The sequence below is a fragment of the Micropterus salmoides genome, unplaced genomic scaffold (genome assembly GCF_014851395.1).
Source record: "Micropterus salmoides isolate LMB-PRFRI ecotype aquatic unplaced genomic scaffold, ASM1485139v1 Ms_hic_scaffold_14, whole genome shotgun sequence".
In the NCBI taxonomy this organism is placed as follows: Eukaryota; Metazoa; Chordata; class Actinopteri; order Centrarchiformes; family Centrarchidae; genus Micropterus; species Micropterus salmoides.
This window is the reverse complement of record NW_024040485.1, coordinates 14,159,139-14,175,857: the sequence shown is the minus strand read 5'-3', so window position 1 is coordinate 14,175,857 and position 16,719 is coordinate 14,159,139. Positions and strand designations below refer to the sequence as shown.

General features: G+C 38.1%; 1 protein-coding gene across 2 annotated transcripts in view; it reads right to left on the bottom strand.

Moving 5' to 3' along the window:
• The window catches only part of st18 (ST18 C2H2C-type zinc finger transcription factor), a 31,589-nt gene extending 15,173 nt beyond the window's left edge, over window positions 1-16,416 (bottom strand). For both annotated transcript variants that reach the window (XM_038717838.1, XM_038717839.1), the window contains exons 1-5: window positions 16,203-16,416; window positions 5,838-5,953; window positions 2,855-2,906; window positions 1,995-2,025; window positions 1,595-1,782 (exon numbers count right to left, since the gene is read on the bottom strand). In XM_038717838.1, the coding sequence (XP_038573766.1) occupies window positions 1,595-1,782; window positions 1,995-2,025; window positions 2,855-2,906 (271 nt within the window). In that variant the 5' untranslated portion in view covers window positions 5,838-5,953; window positions 16,203-16,416. The remainder of the gene's footprint in view (window positions 1-1,594; window positions 1,783-1,994; window positions 2,026-2,854; window positions 2,907-5,837; window positions 5,954-16,202) is intronic.
• Between the last annotated feature and the right edge of the window lie 303 nt (window positions 16,417-16,719).

Below are 16,719 nucleotides of genomic sequence, written 5' to 3'. Positions count from 1 at the left end.
TTACAACCTGTTAGTATCAGTTCCCTGCTGTAAAAATATTTAAAAAGAGATGTCTAAAGACAAACCCTGTTGAATGAAAAAGTAAAGCCAGTTGCACGTATTTACATTTATGAGCCGAGCAACGAGGGTTTTGTTTTTCATCCAGATGGACTCCCCGGCCTGACACAGCCGCATACAGTCAGACAAGCACACAGACGTATACACACACACACACACACACACACACACACACACACACACACACACACAGAGAGACACAGAAGTGCAGTGAAAAAAAAGAAAGAGATGGAGGAAAAAAACTTGGATCCCTCCGGTGGTTTGTGTGTTGGAACAGGTGAACAGTTTGTACTCCAGAATAGCCATTACCAGCACTCTGCAGCAGGGCTGCAGTTGGCTGGAGTTGAACGCAGTGTGGCTCGACCAAACGAGAGGCTTATTTTTCTCCCTTTTTGTTAAAATGCAGATATGACCAGTTTCCTACTGCAAAAATTCTCACTGCCTCCAGTCTACTTTTCCAATTTTTGTTTTTCCACAGACAATAGCCCCCAAATCTGACAATAACAGCAAAATATGTTCTGAAATTGTTTATCAAAAATGCTTAACAAAAAGCTGCGTCCACTGAATATCAGGTTCAAAAAAGGAAAATATACAGCAGTCAATCAATGTTGGATGATCAAAAGAAAAAGTATCTAGAATACACAACAACAAAAGGAAAAACTGATGATGCACAGTAAATTACTTAGATAATTGTAATGTAATATGAACCCAGGAAACAAATAAATTCCATTTCCAATGAATCCACACAATTCAGTGAGCTACTCTCCTGGTCCATTTAACTACACACATGTGTACTATAATGAGCTGTAGACATTATGCCTAATTATGTATTAGACTGTGTTAGAGGGCCTAACAAAAGCTTTTGAAAGGGACAATTACGTTTGTTGCTTAGTTACATCGTTAAAAATATACCAAATCAGTGCAGATTATAGTGGGCGAGAATGCACATGTACACCACGAGCATTGTTGCCAAAATGTACAAAATTCAATTCATTAGTTAAAAAGAAAACATTTTCGCTCCTGAAAAGGACAGTGGCATAAGTGAAGATAAACATTTTTAAACTGTTGATGATGAAATGTTCCCGTGGTTTAGTAAAGTCTTTGTAAAAATAAAACAGCAAAACATCAGCCAAGCAATGTTGACACCTCAATAGGCAACTTCAATAAAAATTTTGTAGTTTAATTTAAATCAAAGTTAATTGGTGCACTCCCCCATTCAGTGTTTCATTCTATGGATTCAATGGGTTTGGACTGGCTATTGAAGAAAGACAGATGAGGGGTCTGAAATCTGGCCTCATCAAAAGAGGGTAAAGCCACGCCAGAAATATCATGGCAGATCAGCTGTCAAAACTTCAATTTGTGGACGTGAGACACAACTAATGTGGACCCAGCAGTGTAGTCTTTCACTTTCACTGCACAATGATTGCGGCTGCTGGCTGATGGCAGAGGGAGGGAAATATGAATGCAACAGATGGGATTTTAAAATTCAGCGTCAATTGTTCATCAAAACAGACAAAACAACAGGACATCTGTTTACCTGCTGGAGTGTCAATGTTCCTCAGCTCTTCTTTGTCCTGTGGCGGTGCCAGGTCCTCGCTCTCCTCTTCACATGCCTCGCTGGGGCTGTAGTGGCGGGGCTTCATCAGCAGGGACTTTCTCTTGTTGACGGGGGCACCCTGCACCCCTTCCTGAGCACTCCTCTTCCTCGCCATGGACCCATATGGGCTGGAGGGAAGAGAGGAACGGACAAAAGGCACAGCAGGGTCAATAAAGGCCTCAGTTGGCTCATTTTAAAGGTCCAACTATTCAAATTTAAGACTTTTTTTATGAACCCGCTTAATGAGTCACATCTATGAACTGGGAAGAAAATACTTCCTTTTTGGCATTAAGATGTAAAAGATGAGAAAATTCTTAGTGTTCACAACATAAAATTTCACCTGTGAGTCTCAGTGATGCAGTCGGCCAGCCCTGTGAAATAAAGGCCAAAAAAGAACAGATAAAAGTCATGTTTACATTTCCACTACAGTAGCACAGCATCTGTCGACATATTCTTCATCAAAGGTTCAAGGCAACTCACTACTTTTGGGCTGCTGCTAATGAAATTTTTTACAATGTTCTGTAAATATTTGTTTTGTAGATAATGTTTTAGGGATGACACCACCTGGGCTAACACTGCTTTATGCAGCCTTTTACCATAGATTGTGTTCTCTTTTACGATGCCATCAGGTATGGGCAGCATAAGGATGGAGAAGTGGTCTCCTCATTGATCTGAAAAGCTTTTCATTCAGACTGCTCATTCTCTGGGAGACCAACAGTAGCTCATCCTTTGACAGCTTTGACAACATGATCTAAAAGGGTAAATCTGTTTTCCCAGAGGCCTGTGTAAATCTCATTCACAAGTTCTGCCCCTACTCCCATGAAGCACAACCAATAATAACACTTTTCATGAATTTCCCCAGATGTAGTAATAGCTCCAGCGTGAGCAGGCGGGCCTCAGAGGCCCTGAACACTTGCATAATGACATATCCAGTCTAGAGGTTTTCAATCACACAATATATACACACTCCTTAACTAATTTGAGCCAGTGTTTCAATTTAATGAAGTTATTCCCCTCTGAATAATGAAATGGCAGTGCAGTGCTCTTCAGACCGGTAAGATAATACATAAAATTGACAGTTATAAAGTTGGATTGTTGAACTGATACCCCTAACCCATGCCGGTAAGTGGAATATTTGTGTGTGCATGCATGCATGTGCGTTTCAGTTAAAAGCGAGCTAAAACTGAAAGCTGTACTCACCTGTGCTACTGTTATATGTCATCAGGGTTTGCTCCTCACCGTCAGAATCCATCTGTAAATAAAACATTCAATGTACAGATGAGCCACTAAAGAGCTTGATTTGAATGTATTTAATTTATATTTTTTTATTCATTTATTTTATTTGAAATGGAAAAAGGCTTAAACACTTTATAGATTATCTGTGATTTTTTTGTAAGTCAACCAGAGCCAGTGAGCCTAAAAATCTATTTGTGTGAATGACAACATCACAAAGCGCTCCTAAAACATCAGTAATATGCAAACACATAAAGTATAATGTTAGGAGAGAAAAAAGTTTCAAAGGTGAGTAAAAATGTAATGACACTAAATAATGACATTAAAGTACAGACAGCACCTCACTGTGTGTGTTTAGACAAAAATAGTTGCTAAAATCCATCCACTCTCGCTGGCTGTTGCTTGTGGGTCCCAAATAAAACCTATTAAACATAATTATTCCAGGCTGATGGTGGCGTATAGTGGTCACAGGCCAGTGAAATCTGTGAGTCATAGGATATGCTGTTACTTTTCCCTGGTAATGGGAAACATGACTCCTCTCTCTCGTTTGCTGTTGTGATTGAAGGCACTGACCTGTCATACATTTATAATAGGGGAGCAGGTGTGGCAGTGATGGACCTTAATTTCCTTTAATAAACCTTTTATGTGCCACACTCTTAATGCCACGCCGGGCCCTCAGAGGTCCTGCTCATAATAGGTTCATTACTTTTGATTACTACAGCCTATTGAGACAAACAACTCCCAAACACTATAGATTACATTCTGTAAAAACGAATGTACCTCATTAGTTTGTAACACTTTTCCACACAGACTTCAACATTTTGTATAAATTTGTTGTTCTGAAGGCAAAATGTTGCTTTTACATCCTACAACCTGAGATTGGAACATGGACATTAATCAAAGTTCAAATGATGTTATCACTGTACTGAAATATCACCAATGACTCACACATTTATAACCAAGGTGTTTTTTCCCCCCTTTGGCTGACATTTTAGAAGTGCCCTTCTCATGTTAATGTTTTAAAAACATTTTAAACGTTTAACTTGTTATATTTATAAAAATACTTTCTGGATGAATTAGGAATAATATGTTTGTAAAGCATGCTACAATTAAAAAAACAAACAAACAAAATTACGCCATACTATACGTCTGACTATATAGGCCTATTTTTTTTTTATCGTGAGCTGCATATCCAATTTCACATATTATGTAAGTTTGAGTATGAAACAAATGAAAGCAAACTGAAACCTTTCTTTAGTTAGCACTGCTTTTAAAGTACGTCACACGTGCATTTCTGACACAATTATTATTAAGCACAGGCTACTTTATATATAATTCACATAACAAGAAGTGACAAATAAGACGACAACTAGGAAGGCCTCCTTAGATGCTCTGGTGTACTAACAGGTAGTCCTTGCATAGCAACAACATGGACAAACATGTGACGCTGGGTGTTTACAGAAGCAGAACAAATAGATACATTCAGGGTCAAATTGGAGCTTTTACATCTAATCCAAGCCATCTAATCTGGCTGAGAACTTTATATATTTTACCTTTTCATTATTATTCCATGACAATAATTTTGGTCCAACGTATCATTCATTTATACAGAGTGCGATATTAATTATTAATGAAAGAATCTGCCATACGACCTGTTGAAAGATGGTCATGGATATATGAAAGTGGAATGGCAACACTCCTTTAATCCCCCATATTAAGCCTTTAGAAGCCGTATACTACGCATTTAATAAATGGTTTACAACGCATTTTAATGTAGTTGTAAGGCGATATAAGAGTTTATTACTTCTCCTGTGGGCACCCATAAGCAGAAGCTCATGTAAAAACATATAATGAATGACATTATGCTAAAACCAAGTTGTATTAATATAAAATTGGTCTTATTATTATAATTGTTGACAAAGACTGCATTAATAAACACTTAAATGCTTAAATGCTTTCAACTACACCATAGTGTGTTAAAAATCATTAATACAATATGTATATACTGATTAGAAATGGTAAATAGCAAGTAATAAGTAAAGTATTACCAGTGGAATTAAAAATTGATGTGTACTTAAAAATGGGCTTATTGCAGCATAAACCATGTAATAAAAGTGTAAATACAGAACACTGCTGGAGTAATTTGTGTTTTTAAGTTCAGTTTTTCAGTTTAATAAATAAAATAATATCATGTTGTAGTGTTTCCATCTAAATTTTGTTTCCGCTATCTCTGCATGCTTTTGTGTTACCAAATACTCGCATAAAATTTTTTAAAGAAACAAGTGGGATTGTGTAGGGGCAGTTTTCCAAAATTCAACACACAGAAATGTAGCCACTAAGTACAATGTTTAAGGTTGATAGCAGTGTTTTAGCATGTTTTACTGCAAAATATGTTAACTTTACATCACCGCTAAGCATTTTCCAGAACATAGGCTCTTGTATCTTACTGCATATCCATGTATTTTCCAGTTCTACTCATTTCTATATAGTTTATATATGGAAATCCACGCTTGCATAGATATTATAGAAACTTAGTTGAGAAGAGTGACTGATCACAGTGACCATTATGCTGATTTAATGTTATGATAGCTAAAACACACGTTTGGTCCTCTCTAAACTTTCTGTTATAGTTTGAAAAAACAGTTTTATCAGGTACAAAACCAGCTGAGATAACCTGACAACTATAGGCAGCCATCACTTAAGAAAAAGCAGACTCAGCAATACCTTTTAAAGTGTATATTATATGCTGCCACCCACAGCTCTGCATAAGTAAAAAACTATCTCTTATGATCACTGTGGTCAAAGGAGCAGTGACGCTCCATCACTTAGCATGCTACTTATCCACAACACTGTTACACAGTCAATTATTCCTAGAGACTTTTTGTCCCTAACAAAAGTTATTTTCACTTTGTATGTAGAATTTAAGCCATATCTGTCTCAGATTATTTACCTTTGATAGTAGTTTTTCGAGCACTCTGGAGGATAAGATGCCAGATCCGCACTGTCCACCCTGGTTGATGCTTTCACACTTGTTATCTCTCAGGAGGTGATCATGTAATTCATTATCTAGAACAGAAAAACACCAGCCACACATAAAAATCTGTAGCTTGGTTACTATTTTTTACACAACGGAAATCAATTATATGTCTCTAAACCATCTTTCTGAAGGTTTTATTTATTGCATTTTCATAATCTAGAGACATGGATGTGAACATGCAGTCAGAAAAAGGTGGAAAGAGCATATTAATACCTCACATGGAATAAGGAATACGATGCAAATTGATTGCTTGACAGAGATCAAATTGCTTGCTTCTAATTAATACAAAACATCCAAGAGGGAAAACAAGGATGAACACAATGAGTACATTAAGCCTCTTCACTTCACAGATCTTATTATGGAATTATTTATTTCTGTTAGCTTTGAAAAAAAAACAACATCTTCTTAATTATAGCTCACAGAGCGCTTCCCCCGAAAAACAAAACTGGGGGGAAAAGAGGGAGAGTGAGGGCGGGTTATTCACTGAGTTTCATTAGCATATGAAAAAAAAGACTCACTACTATTTGAGCTGGTTTGTCATCTGCTGAATCATATTTATGCACCTCACCCCACCCCGCCCTCACGCACACACGTACGCACACAAGTCCATCACAAATAATGCCTCTCAGAGGACTGTTTCCCTGCGTCTAGGGCAGATTTCTCAGGGGGAAAGGAGGCAGCCTGATGCTTAGGGTCTATGAGATTTTACTATGTGTTAATCTGGCTGCTAGCTGTCCTTGAGCCCAGCCCATTCCCCCCTAACCCCATCTGCTAGCATTCCCACCACAGAGGAGAGAATGGGCTGCGACTGGGGGTAGAAAAAGAGAGAGACCTTCCCAGTCCAACAATCATGAATAACCATTGCCTCGCACCATTATCAGAAAAGGCTCGATCCAAGCTGAGATGGTGGAGAGGAAATATCTGTAAAACACCCCAACGCTCCTGACATTACTCTAACCACACTCTCGCATTTTGTTGTAAGTGATGCTATTATGATTATTTTCATATAATGCCTTATTAATACCGTGCAGCTGCTGTGGATATTCATCACTGACCTTGAGTCTTTGTGTCCCCTTGTTCCCAGCTTATCCATGCACTTGGGACGCTCTCATGTAATTAACACAGACATTATTGTGATGGAGTAAAAAAAAACTCAGTGGTACTGTGCTGATACCTCATCTTGAAACCAATAAAGCAGGCCAGAGTAACAAAGTAAGATTCTGGAGACCATAAAATTAATTACATTATTTACATTTCCTTTAGATAGGGGGTACAGGCGAGATGATAGAGGCGAATGAGATTACACAAAATAAGATTTCAAAATGTCAGTGCTGCACACTCAACCAACCAACTGTTATGATTAGATTACTCTTTTAATATAATTACTGTCTAAGGCTGTGTGTGGAAACAATGCATATATAAAAAACAGGAGCCACATCTTAACTGATTCTCATCCTTTTCTCCACAAGCCTTTTTCTCTTAACCTTTCTTCAACAGTATCATTTTGAATTATAGAGAATGGATGGGTGCTCTGTGCAAGGTCACTGTCTGGTGTGTACTCACCCCCCACCCCCTCCTTGTTTTTGTTTCCTCTTCCAGAAGCACACTGAGTGAAGGGTTAAAACTGGAATGGATTTAATTATGGAATGAATGGAATTATAATGCGCCTGCAGCAAGTTTTCCTCCTTATTTATTAAAGCAGCTGATGGGCCAGGTTTGATGAGCCACTTCTGGCATAATTGAGTCATCACACAAAGAGGGTTCCTCGCATTCAGAGTGGTTTTATCAGCAGCAAACAGACCTGATTACTGGCAATTACACTCTGATCTAGGGGAAGGAGAAAAAAAGGGTAAATGTGCGGGGTAACTTCTGTGTTTATAGTTTACCCCGGGAATAATTTTCACATTAATTTTACATGCTAAGTGTTTTCTGTTTATGTATAATAAAGAGCAAACGGCAGGAGATAGCACCTTTTACTTTCATATTTCCTTGTAATGAATGTCTGAGGATATAGCGAACTGATCACAATTTATGTTTACCCTATAGGAGGTTTGAGGTGTGCAGAGAACCAGCAAAACATAAAGCCAATCTAGTTGAAGCAAAAGGTGAGCTGGCAGGAGTATACCTGCTTGGAATGTGTTCACACCTATTCTGTGGAAAGCAGGTGAAATTGCACACAGAAAGCAAGCGATTGCTTTTTTGCCATTTTTCATTGAGATGCAAATTGATTTGAGGTGAGTAAATTAGACTCTGCTCAGAGATTAAAATCAACTTCTGTTCAGTATTTAGATAAACAACTTTTCTTTTTTTTGTCTTTTTTGTGAAGTGGCCAGGGAGCCATCAGACGCCCCATGCCTAAATACCAGCTGGACATTAGAATAATAGCTGATATATTTTAGGAGGGGCAAGGGGACAAAGGAGGTCTATGATGTCTAATTTATGTCTAAATCGTGTCCTAAAATCCTTTTTTTAAATTTTACAATAATTATTGTTTAATTATTGGTAACCTACATAATAAAATTGACAGACAAACAACATTTGACTGCAGTGTTAAGGAAATATATTATTTTTCATTTGAATCAAAGAACATAAGATACTGAACAGTAAGTGTACCCATTGAATGCTTTAAATATTAAGATGAGTCTACTTAGTATAATCTAAATTATCGGCTTTTATTTGTGCTGTGTCTCTATATGGCCTTTCCAATAAAAGAAAAAAAAATGCTGTATCTGAAAAAAAAATTCTGCCGGCAATTTACGAGCATTCCTCTGCCTGGATAGAGGTTTCTGGATTCATGCAGACACAGTCAAAAATCTTGAAGTCAACTGCGATTTCAGATATAACAGCCTCACAGCTACCCTGACGGCCAAGCAAAGTGTTTGTGCCTTTTGCCAAAGAGTACTTTTATAGAGAAGCGTATTGGCATCTTATCACTTCTCCAAGACAGAGATGCTTCAATAAAAGAACACAGCTCACAGAATTCTTAACAGACAATTAGGAGCCTGGCTAGCCACTATCGCTTCAATGATTTGTTATGATGGCATAACTACAGGGGAAACTTGTTATTGGACGGAGTTAGCAAGCGTCCCATAAAAGAGTCAGATGGTGACACCTTTGCCGAGGTGATTTATGAATCTTGTAATCGTTTTCCAAAGTCATCCCAAAGCCTTCCCTCTAAATTGAGTTCATCTGGAGCCGGACCACACAGAGGCACCAAGTCCAGATTGTTTCTTCTGACATCAAAGAGCCAATTTCTGTTTTTGACCAAATTTCTGGTGCTTTTAGTTCCCTTATCGTATGAAAGGGGCCTAGATGATATGCTATTTTATTTGTGAATTTCAATCCAATTAAGAACACCAAAATATTGAGACAAATAAAATTAGTATCTTCTTGCTCTACACTATGAATCAATAGGATAATAAATGGAGTGGCAGACAATTCATCCATTGGCAAGTCTCCAGTCTGCCAAACCACTCTCATGTTAGTTTGAATCTTTGAATTCTGTTATGAACATGGTTTTTCAAACCTGTCTAATTTGGGGACAGGTGTTTGGGGAAAAAGAAGTTCCAGCCCCGGTGTAACAATGAGCAGAGTAATCCTGCTCATTGTTCCGGCCCAAGGAGGCCCTTTCATGGAGGAGGTTGCATGAATGCTACCAGGTGGTCTGCAATTTGGAGAAACGTAGTAACCGTTCCAGCTAATCCCCCCGTCACAAAAGGCAGGTCTCCAGTGCTCAGTGGCTCTCCGGGGCAAAGGGAAAAGTTTACCTCGAACACACAGTGTCTGAAAGGAGTCAGGGACTCGAGCAGTGATTCCTAATCAGATTGCGCTGAAGTGAACAGCTCGCATGGCAGCTGTAGTTTTCCCAGGGTTAATTACCTTTCACTGCTCTCTCTAAATGAGTCAGCTGTTCCTGTCATTAAACAACTCCACTCTATCTCTGCTCCTCTGTCCTCCACACACATGTGCACACGAGTGCGCACGTTCACACACACATACACACACACACACAGACACACATGCTAACCCATACAGAGATGCACCTTTGTTTATCTTCCAGTATTTCTAATGTACTGGGTATGGCGATCAAGCAAAAGACTATTAAAACATCAATTATTATAATATTATTGCGACTTTGATCACTTTACTAATCACTGAAAGGCCATTGAAATAGAGGTAGCTTTCCTTTCTATTCATGCTACTGATATTTATGCAGATAGAAGACAGTATTCCCAGTACACCTCCCCTATCCTGGTGAAGAAAAATAATACCAATCTGTCAAGGTCTTATTCTAAACAGCCCCTTTTAGTACTAATTGAGTATATATAGGAAGCAGACATGTTCACATATGCGCACACACAAACACAGGCATACGCACAAACATGAGGATACACATACATACATGCACACATGCACAAACACAGAGTCCAGCTCTGATATAGTTGTGCTGTCATCAATTCTGAACAATCTGTCTGCTTACTGAGCTCAGTGGCTTAGGATGTTGGGGGAGTTTTAAGTGATTTTTGCCACTGTATGGTAAAATCCCTTGGCCACCTGGATTACAAACTCTAGTCCTTTAACTCATGCCAGTATAAATCCGTGTTAACTCGGATTTACCTCTGGCATATGAATTCTCAATCTGCGTAAGCTTTGTTTGGAATGAGTCGAACATAAGTATTTCATGCAGTAAGGATGCCCAATGGTGAATTTCTATTTCTGTGAAACACACACTGGGAGATAGTTTAAAACTAAATCAGTTATCAGAATAACTAGAAGAGCCTTAAGCAGCGTTTTATTATACTCAAGAGGTGAGGCCCGTATAGCCGTTCACAACCAGGTGGAAGTGTGCAATGCTGCACTGTGAAATCCATGTAACCATGGTGACAGATATAAACTCAGAGCTGTACACTGTGGTCAAGAGTTTAATCAGATTCCTTATACCAAGATTTTGCTTTGCTTATTGTCAGACGAACATTATTTGCTCAGTTGTTCAAACACAAGCCCTGGTCTGCTACCAAAGCGATCATGATAAAATAAAATATGGCACGAGCAGCCTGGAGGATCTAAATTAAGTATTATCTAATATCCATACAATCTCTCACACTCACACACACACACACACATACGCACACACTTCTGGGCTAGAGTTAAGCCAGACTATTTTGTACTTAAAAGGTTAGCAGGGCTGTTTTGTGAGTTTGATCCATGCTTGCCAAATCAGCAGATGGTCCATGAATATGATTATATGCATCAATAAAAGGAGTAATCTTTAACAAAATGTAAATTTGACTTAAGTCCAGGGTTTAATATACGCGATGGACTTTAACCCACTTTCCAGCCTGAAAGTGGAGCATGATAAGCTAATGCACTTTTGCATTTTTGTATAACAGCAATCACTAATGATGTTTCAGCGCTACTATTCAGAGATCAGAAAGATAAGTCTGAGGGAAGGTACAAGACATCTGCACAGTGTTCAAAATATGTCTAATCCATTCACTTTTGAGTGAGTATCTAAACAGTTCAGCAATCGATACAAAGTGAGTCTGGGTGCTTAACAAGACCCTCTCTTATGCTGCCATGCTTTGCTCTATTATGCATTTCAGTGCTTTTTAGACAAATCCTGGGTCAAGCTTTACTCAAGGATCTACAACAATAAACACACCTCTGACTAACCCTTAACCATTAACAAATACAGGCATAGACACGAAAATAAACCTTTGTACTTTTGTAAATAAAAACCAAGTCACAGCTCTGGAACAATCTGACATAAAGTTCAAGTTCAAGTACAAGAAAGTGGCTTACAGAAAGAAAGTTTTAGCAGCGATTCAGAAGTTAAGCATGGAGGAAGTAAATTGTGGTGATCATCATCAGTAACATCACTGTTACTGACCCTTCCATGAAGCTACTTATCTGAGCCTGAGGCTTACAGTACACAGCACAGCACATCCTTACACAGACAAACAGAATCACTTGTCTCCTACATCTAAATGCACTCATGTTAACATGTCCGACAGGGCAGAATCGCGAGCTTGACTTACCATGCCCCTTTTAGCCTTTGTTTTGCATCTCATAGTGACGTCGGGGAGGAGACGGAGCAGAATGATATCGAGGTGGGGTACAGGGTAGTCCAGAGTCTCGCTGCTGAAGAGAGTGTGTTTGGTCGGTGCATGTGTGTGTCTGTGTGTGTGTGCAGGGACACTGTGATATTCACCCGAAACGCTAAGCTTTTTTTCTTTTCTTTTCTTTTTTTTGTAGCCTTTGTGTCATTCACTTAACAACCAATCTCATTAGCTGCTGGGCTACAATGGGCTGAATTATTTTCTGTGTAAATAAACCACATGGTGATCCTCAAGGTAAGACCTCTGAAGGTCTTTTTAATCACATAAAAGATGGATTCACCCCAGGAAAAAAAAATCAATGACTACTAGAAAGAACAGGCTGCTTGCTGCTAAAAATAATTGAATAAGACAGTCATTTACAGTAATTTCCATTGAGAAATTAGATTTATACTCCTCAGGGTAAATAGTGAAACGAGTGTAAACTTATAATTATGTGACTGTAATTAATATAACAGGTTGATATATACATGTAGTCTTGACTTGAGAATGATTCTTTGAGCACATATGTAATGGGTAATATAAGAATAGATGGACGGATGTTCAGAAGTGCTGCTACTGGGATTTCAAAGCTAAATTATATGATTATAGCTTATAAACACGTAAAAAACAGGTTGTTTCAAAATAATTTAGTTTTTTTTAAGCAAATCTCTTGCTGCAGTGCTTGTTGGTGCAGAACCTTGAATCCATTTTAAAATGTAACTGTTGTAAGTACTTGAAGTCATGACAGCTGTCTATAAGCATCAGGGACATGTCTATTGGCCAACTTGACCCTTGTTAGAAAACAAAACAAATACAAAAAGAGAATACTGCAGCCTGGGACTGCCGAGCCGGGTCACTGGAGATTTTCCAGACAAACGCCGCACAGGGGAGGGGAGGGGAGGAAGAATAAAAAGGACAGGCTCAGAATCTCATTTTAACAGACCGCACACAATCTGGGCTCCCACAGAACTATCTCTGCCTGACCGCTTTCTATTTATCCCTTATCAGTGTTTACCAACCGCTAGTTTTCTTTCATTCACACTGTGAGGCAGTTCTCTTACTATCAGTCAACAGCTGACACCGTGGAACAGCCTCAAAGGCAAGAGGAAGGGATCAAAACTAAACCAAAGCTGTTTAAACAATACAACAGAGGAAATAAATTCATAAATCCTAATTCTTCCCAACCCACAAGGGTATAAGCAGATCCTTTATAGTTAGGCCAACAAACAAAACCACAGCCAATGAGGTACATTACAATCAAGGTAAATTCTGAAATATATTTTTAAAAACAGAAAGGCGGAAATAAATCCCATGTAATATTAATTGGAAACATTTCATAGTCTTGCCCTGTCAAGCAAATATAAGTACATTCATGGAAAGGTTTTTTTCTGTTTTATTTAATTATCTTTTTAGGAAAATCCCACCTGGTTCATCCTTGTTAAGATTTTAGATCATTTTACTGTAATGTAGAACCAAGCTAGAAAATACAACGCCATTATACATAACTAACATTTTATTAAGATTTTCAAAATGTTCTAATAAGTATTGCCTAGTTTTATTGTTTTTTTTTAAATATCTAGTTAGAGTCCACCTCTAAAGCAACCAGAAAGAATTGTTAAAATTACGGTGTAAGCCTATATAATTTATATAATGAGGATTAATGTTATGCACACTAAATTATATATTATACTATTTTACTATTACTGAACTCTAATTTATGCAATATTACTAATAATATTTCAAAGTATTATATATTGCCAGTTTGACACATTCCTGAAAATATATGGATTGTACATTTACACAAGACCAATTTTAAACAATATTAGAGGCTACATAGACAGACTGTTAAAAATATAACATGTTACTGAGAACTAAAGAGATTAAAATTACATATGAAAGGTATATATCACACTGTTGCTTTACATTTTCCAATAGGACACACAAACAGCACTGTTGTTCTGTAATACTGTTCAAAAGTTAAGTAATTAATTACATTTATCCTTTCACCAGCTGCTCAACAGCAGATGGATCATTTCTGAGACCTTGTTGAATTAAATCCACATAATTCATTTTCCTGGATTAACCAACTGAAGTTTGAGTAGGGTAAAAAAACAGGTAACACAATAAGTATCAGACTGACATGTATGGTGAGCTTTTTGGTGTGATTTTGTCGTTTACATTATGTGCACCCGACGGCAACTGACTTTGAATTAAAACAAGCTGTTAGAAATCAAAAGATCCCAAAGCCTGAATAACTTTTTATTTTTATTTCTTTGCAAAATTGATGGAAACAGGTGAAAAACTTTTACCCACCACAGAAGTTAACTGTGCAATGCAAACTATGTGAATAAGTTTGCAGTTCTGTTGAGCAGTAGGTACCATGGACAGTTCCTGGAGGTGAACAGAGGTTGCAATTATGTGTTGTGTAGCAACTTACATCCTGCTTTGAGGTGGAGGGTGGGGAGCAGAGAGGAATAATACCTCTTACTTATCACTGCTTTACCACACATCCCTGCTATAGCCTGTGCTGCTTTTGTAATTAAAACAAAGACTAGAGGTGTAACTTTATTACCTCGCTTGCAGGTCCTGTCTTCATATGTCATCGTCTCTAAATAACTTGCCAAACTTCTCAAAGGATTATCGAGATGTGACTTTGCTGTGTTACCCAGTGTCCTTTGTTGCTCTTTTCTTGTTTGTTGGGAGATGCGAGCTGACTCAAATAAGCTGATGGAGTTATGATTAAATGGATGCTAACAGGCAGAATGACAAGTGGCATTTCAATTTATTTTGCCACTGAAAACGTTCAAAATTTTCCACTGAAATTCTCCAAACCGAAAAATTATTTAACATCTCAATCACAGAGTAAAATGTCTCTGAAAGACATGGCAATAGATAAGCAGATGTTGTTGGTTTACATCGTTGACTCTATAGGTTGTATTGTTTATTCTCTGTTGATCAAAAGAATACAGAGCAAAATCTAAGGAGACATTGAAGTTAACATAATAATATGGCCTGTAAATGTATCCTCTAACATAGACCTGATCTCTGCACTTGTTTAAAACAGTGATCAACTTAAAGGTGGGTCATCAAGGTGATTCTGAGCCATTAGTGTGCCGCAAGTTACAAGTAAATGATGAACTTTTCTAACCAGTATCTGTCCTCCTAAATCAATAGTTGCTCTGGAGACTGTCAAGTGCTATGGCTCCTCTGAACTTGTTCAAAGCTAAGACTTGCATATAACACAAAAGTTCACAATTTTAGACTGTGTATCGATCACACTACATTCAGCATTAGCCTATAATTTTAAAACTTTGACTCAGTTACAACGCAAATAATTACAAATATTCCGAACAGAATATAATTTTGTGGCCCTGCTGAATTTGTGCCCACAAATTACAAGACAAAAGCTGATTTGTAGACAATTATACTGTCAAACTGAACTCAGTATTAGCATATAGTTAATAAACAAAGACTTAAATGTAAAGTACAGAAAGCCACAACAGGATGCTTTAAAATACTTCACTGACTGTTCAAATATGTTACTGGAACACAGAGTAAATGTTTAAGTGCATTAGGCTCAGTGGTCTTGTATGTACAGCTGTCACTGTCAAAGCCACAGGCAACCTGACAATGCTTTGTCTCTGCACACAATATGAACATGTGTTCTTCTAAGACAAGCTTATACTCCACACAAATGCTGTGAATTTAATCTAGGTAGACAGTATCTCATGCTATCTGGATGATCAAAAATAGGTCATGCCTCTCAAAAAACAGTTTGAGCCATTTAATCTCCTCTGAAACTGTCTGAAACCTGGACAGAAGCTAGGCTCGCTTTCCAGCAAAGATTTTAAGAACACTGATTTGTATCAAGCAAACAATGTTCATCACCAGTGCAATATTTCCTACATACTTCCTGACACAGTTCAAAACAACTGCCGGCAAAAATCTATTTTACATAATCTCGCAAAATCCACGGAGCACTTTAGCTGTAAATCTCGGTGCAAATCTGAATAAGTTTCTAGCACTTGTCCGTTTCAGCTCCTGTTTTAGATTTCATATGACAGCATCTAACAGCTTGAGCTAAAAGGCTTGTCGTTCACAAATGCGATACAGAGTATCAGTGATGATAAATGCTGACCAAACTGACAGTACATTCAATAAAAAGAACTTTGACACCAACCTAGCGCTGTGATCCAAAAAGTTTGATTTTCTCCCAGTCTCTTGATAGCTGAGCTGGTGCTGTGGCTTTGAAAGGTAGTCCCCAGGAATATGACATACTGTGCCTTTGACAGCCTCGAGATAAGCACCTGCGTTCGGGTCCCTTTTTACGTCACACCTCCCCATTCACAGCCCTTCAACATGATGCACATTTGCACATCAACAGCCACCAACCCCCCTCCTCGCTCTACTCCCACATCCGCAAAACACACAAACAGGCACACAAGAAGGCAGATGCGCGCACTAGCCTCTACTCATGCGCGCGTACACTCGCACACAGACACATGCATAGACACCACAGATTTTGTGTGCGCTTAGTGAAGATGCAACATACATGCAGGCAAACACACACATTTACACACGTACACACTCACAGGTAATTTATTCCTTTTTTTAACTCCTTCACCCAGCCTTATTCATATATCGATCCTTATTCTATGTGTTTAAAAAAAACAAAAAACTTTCACTTGCTTTGTCAT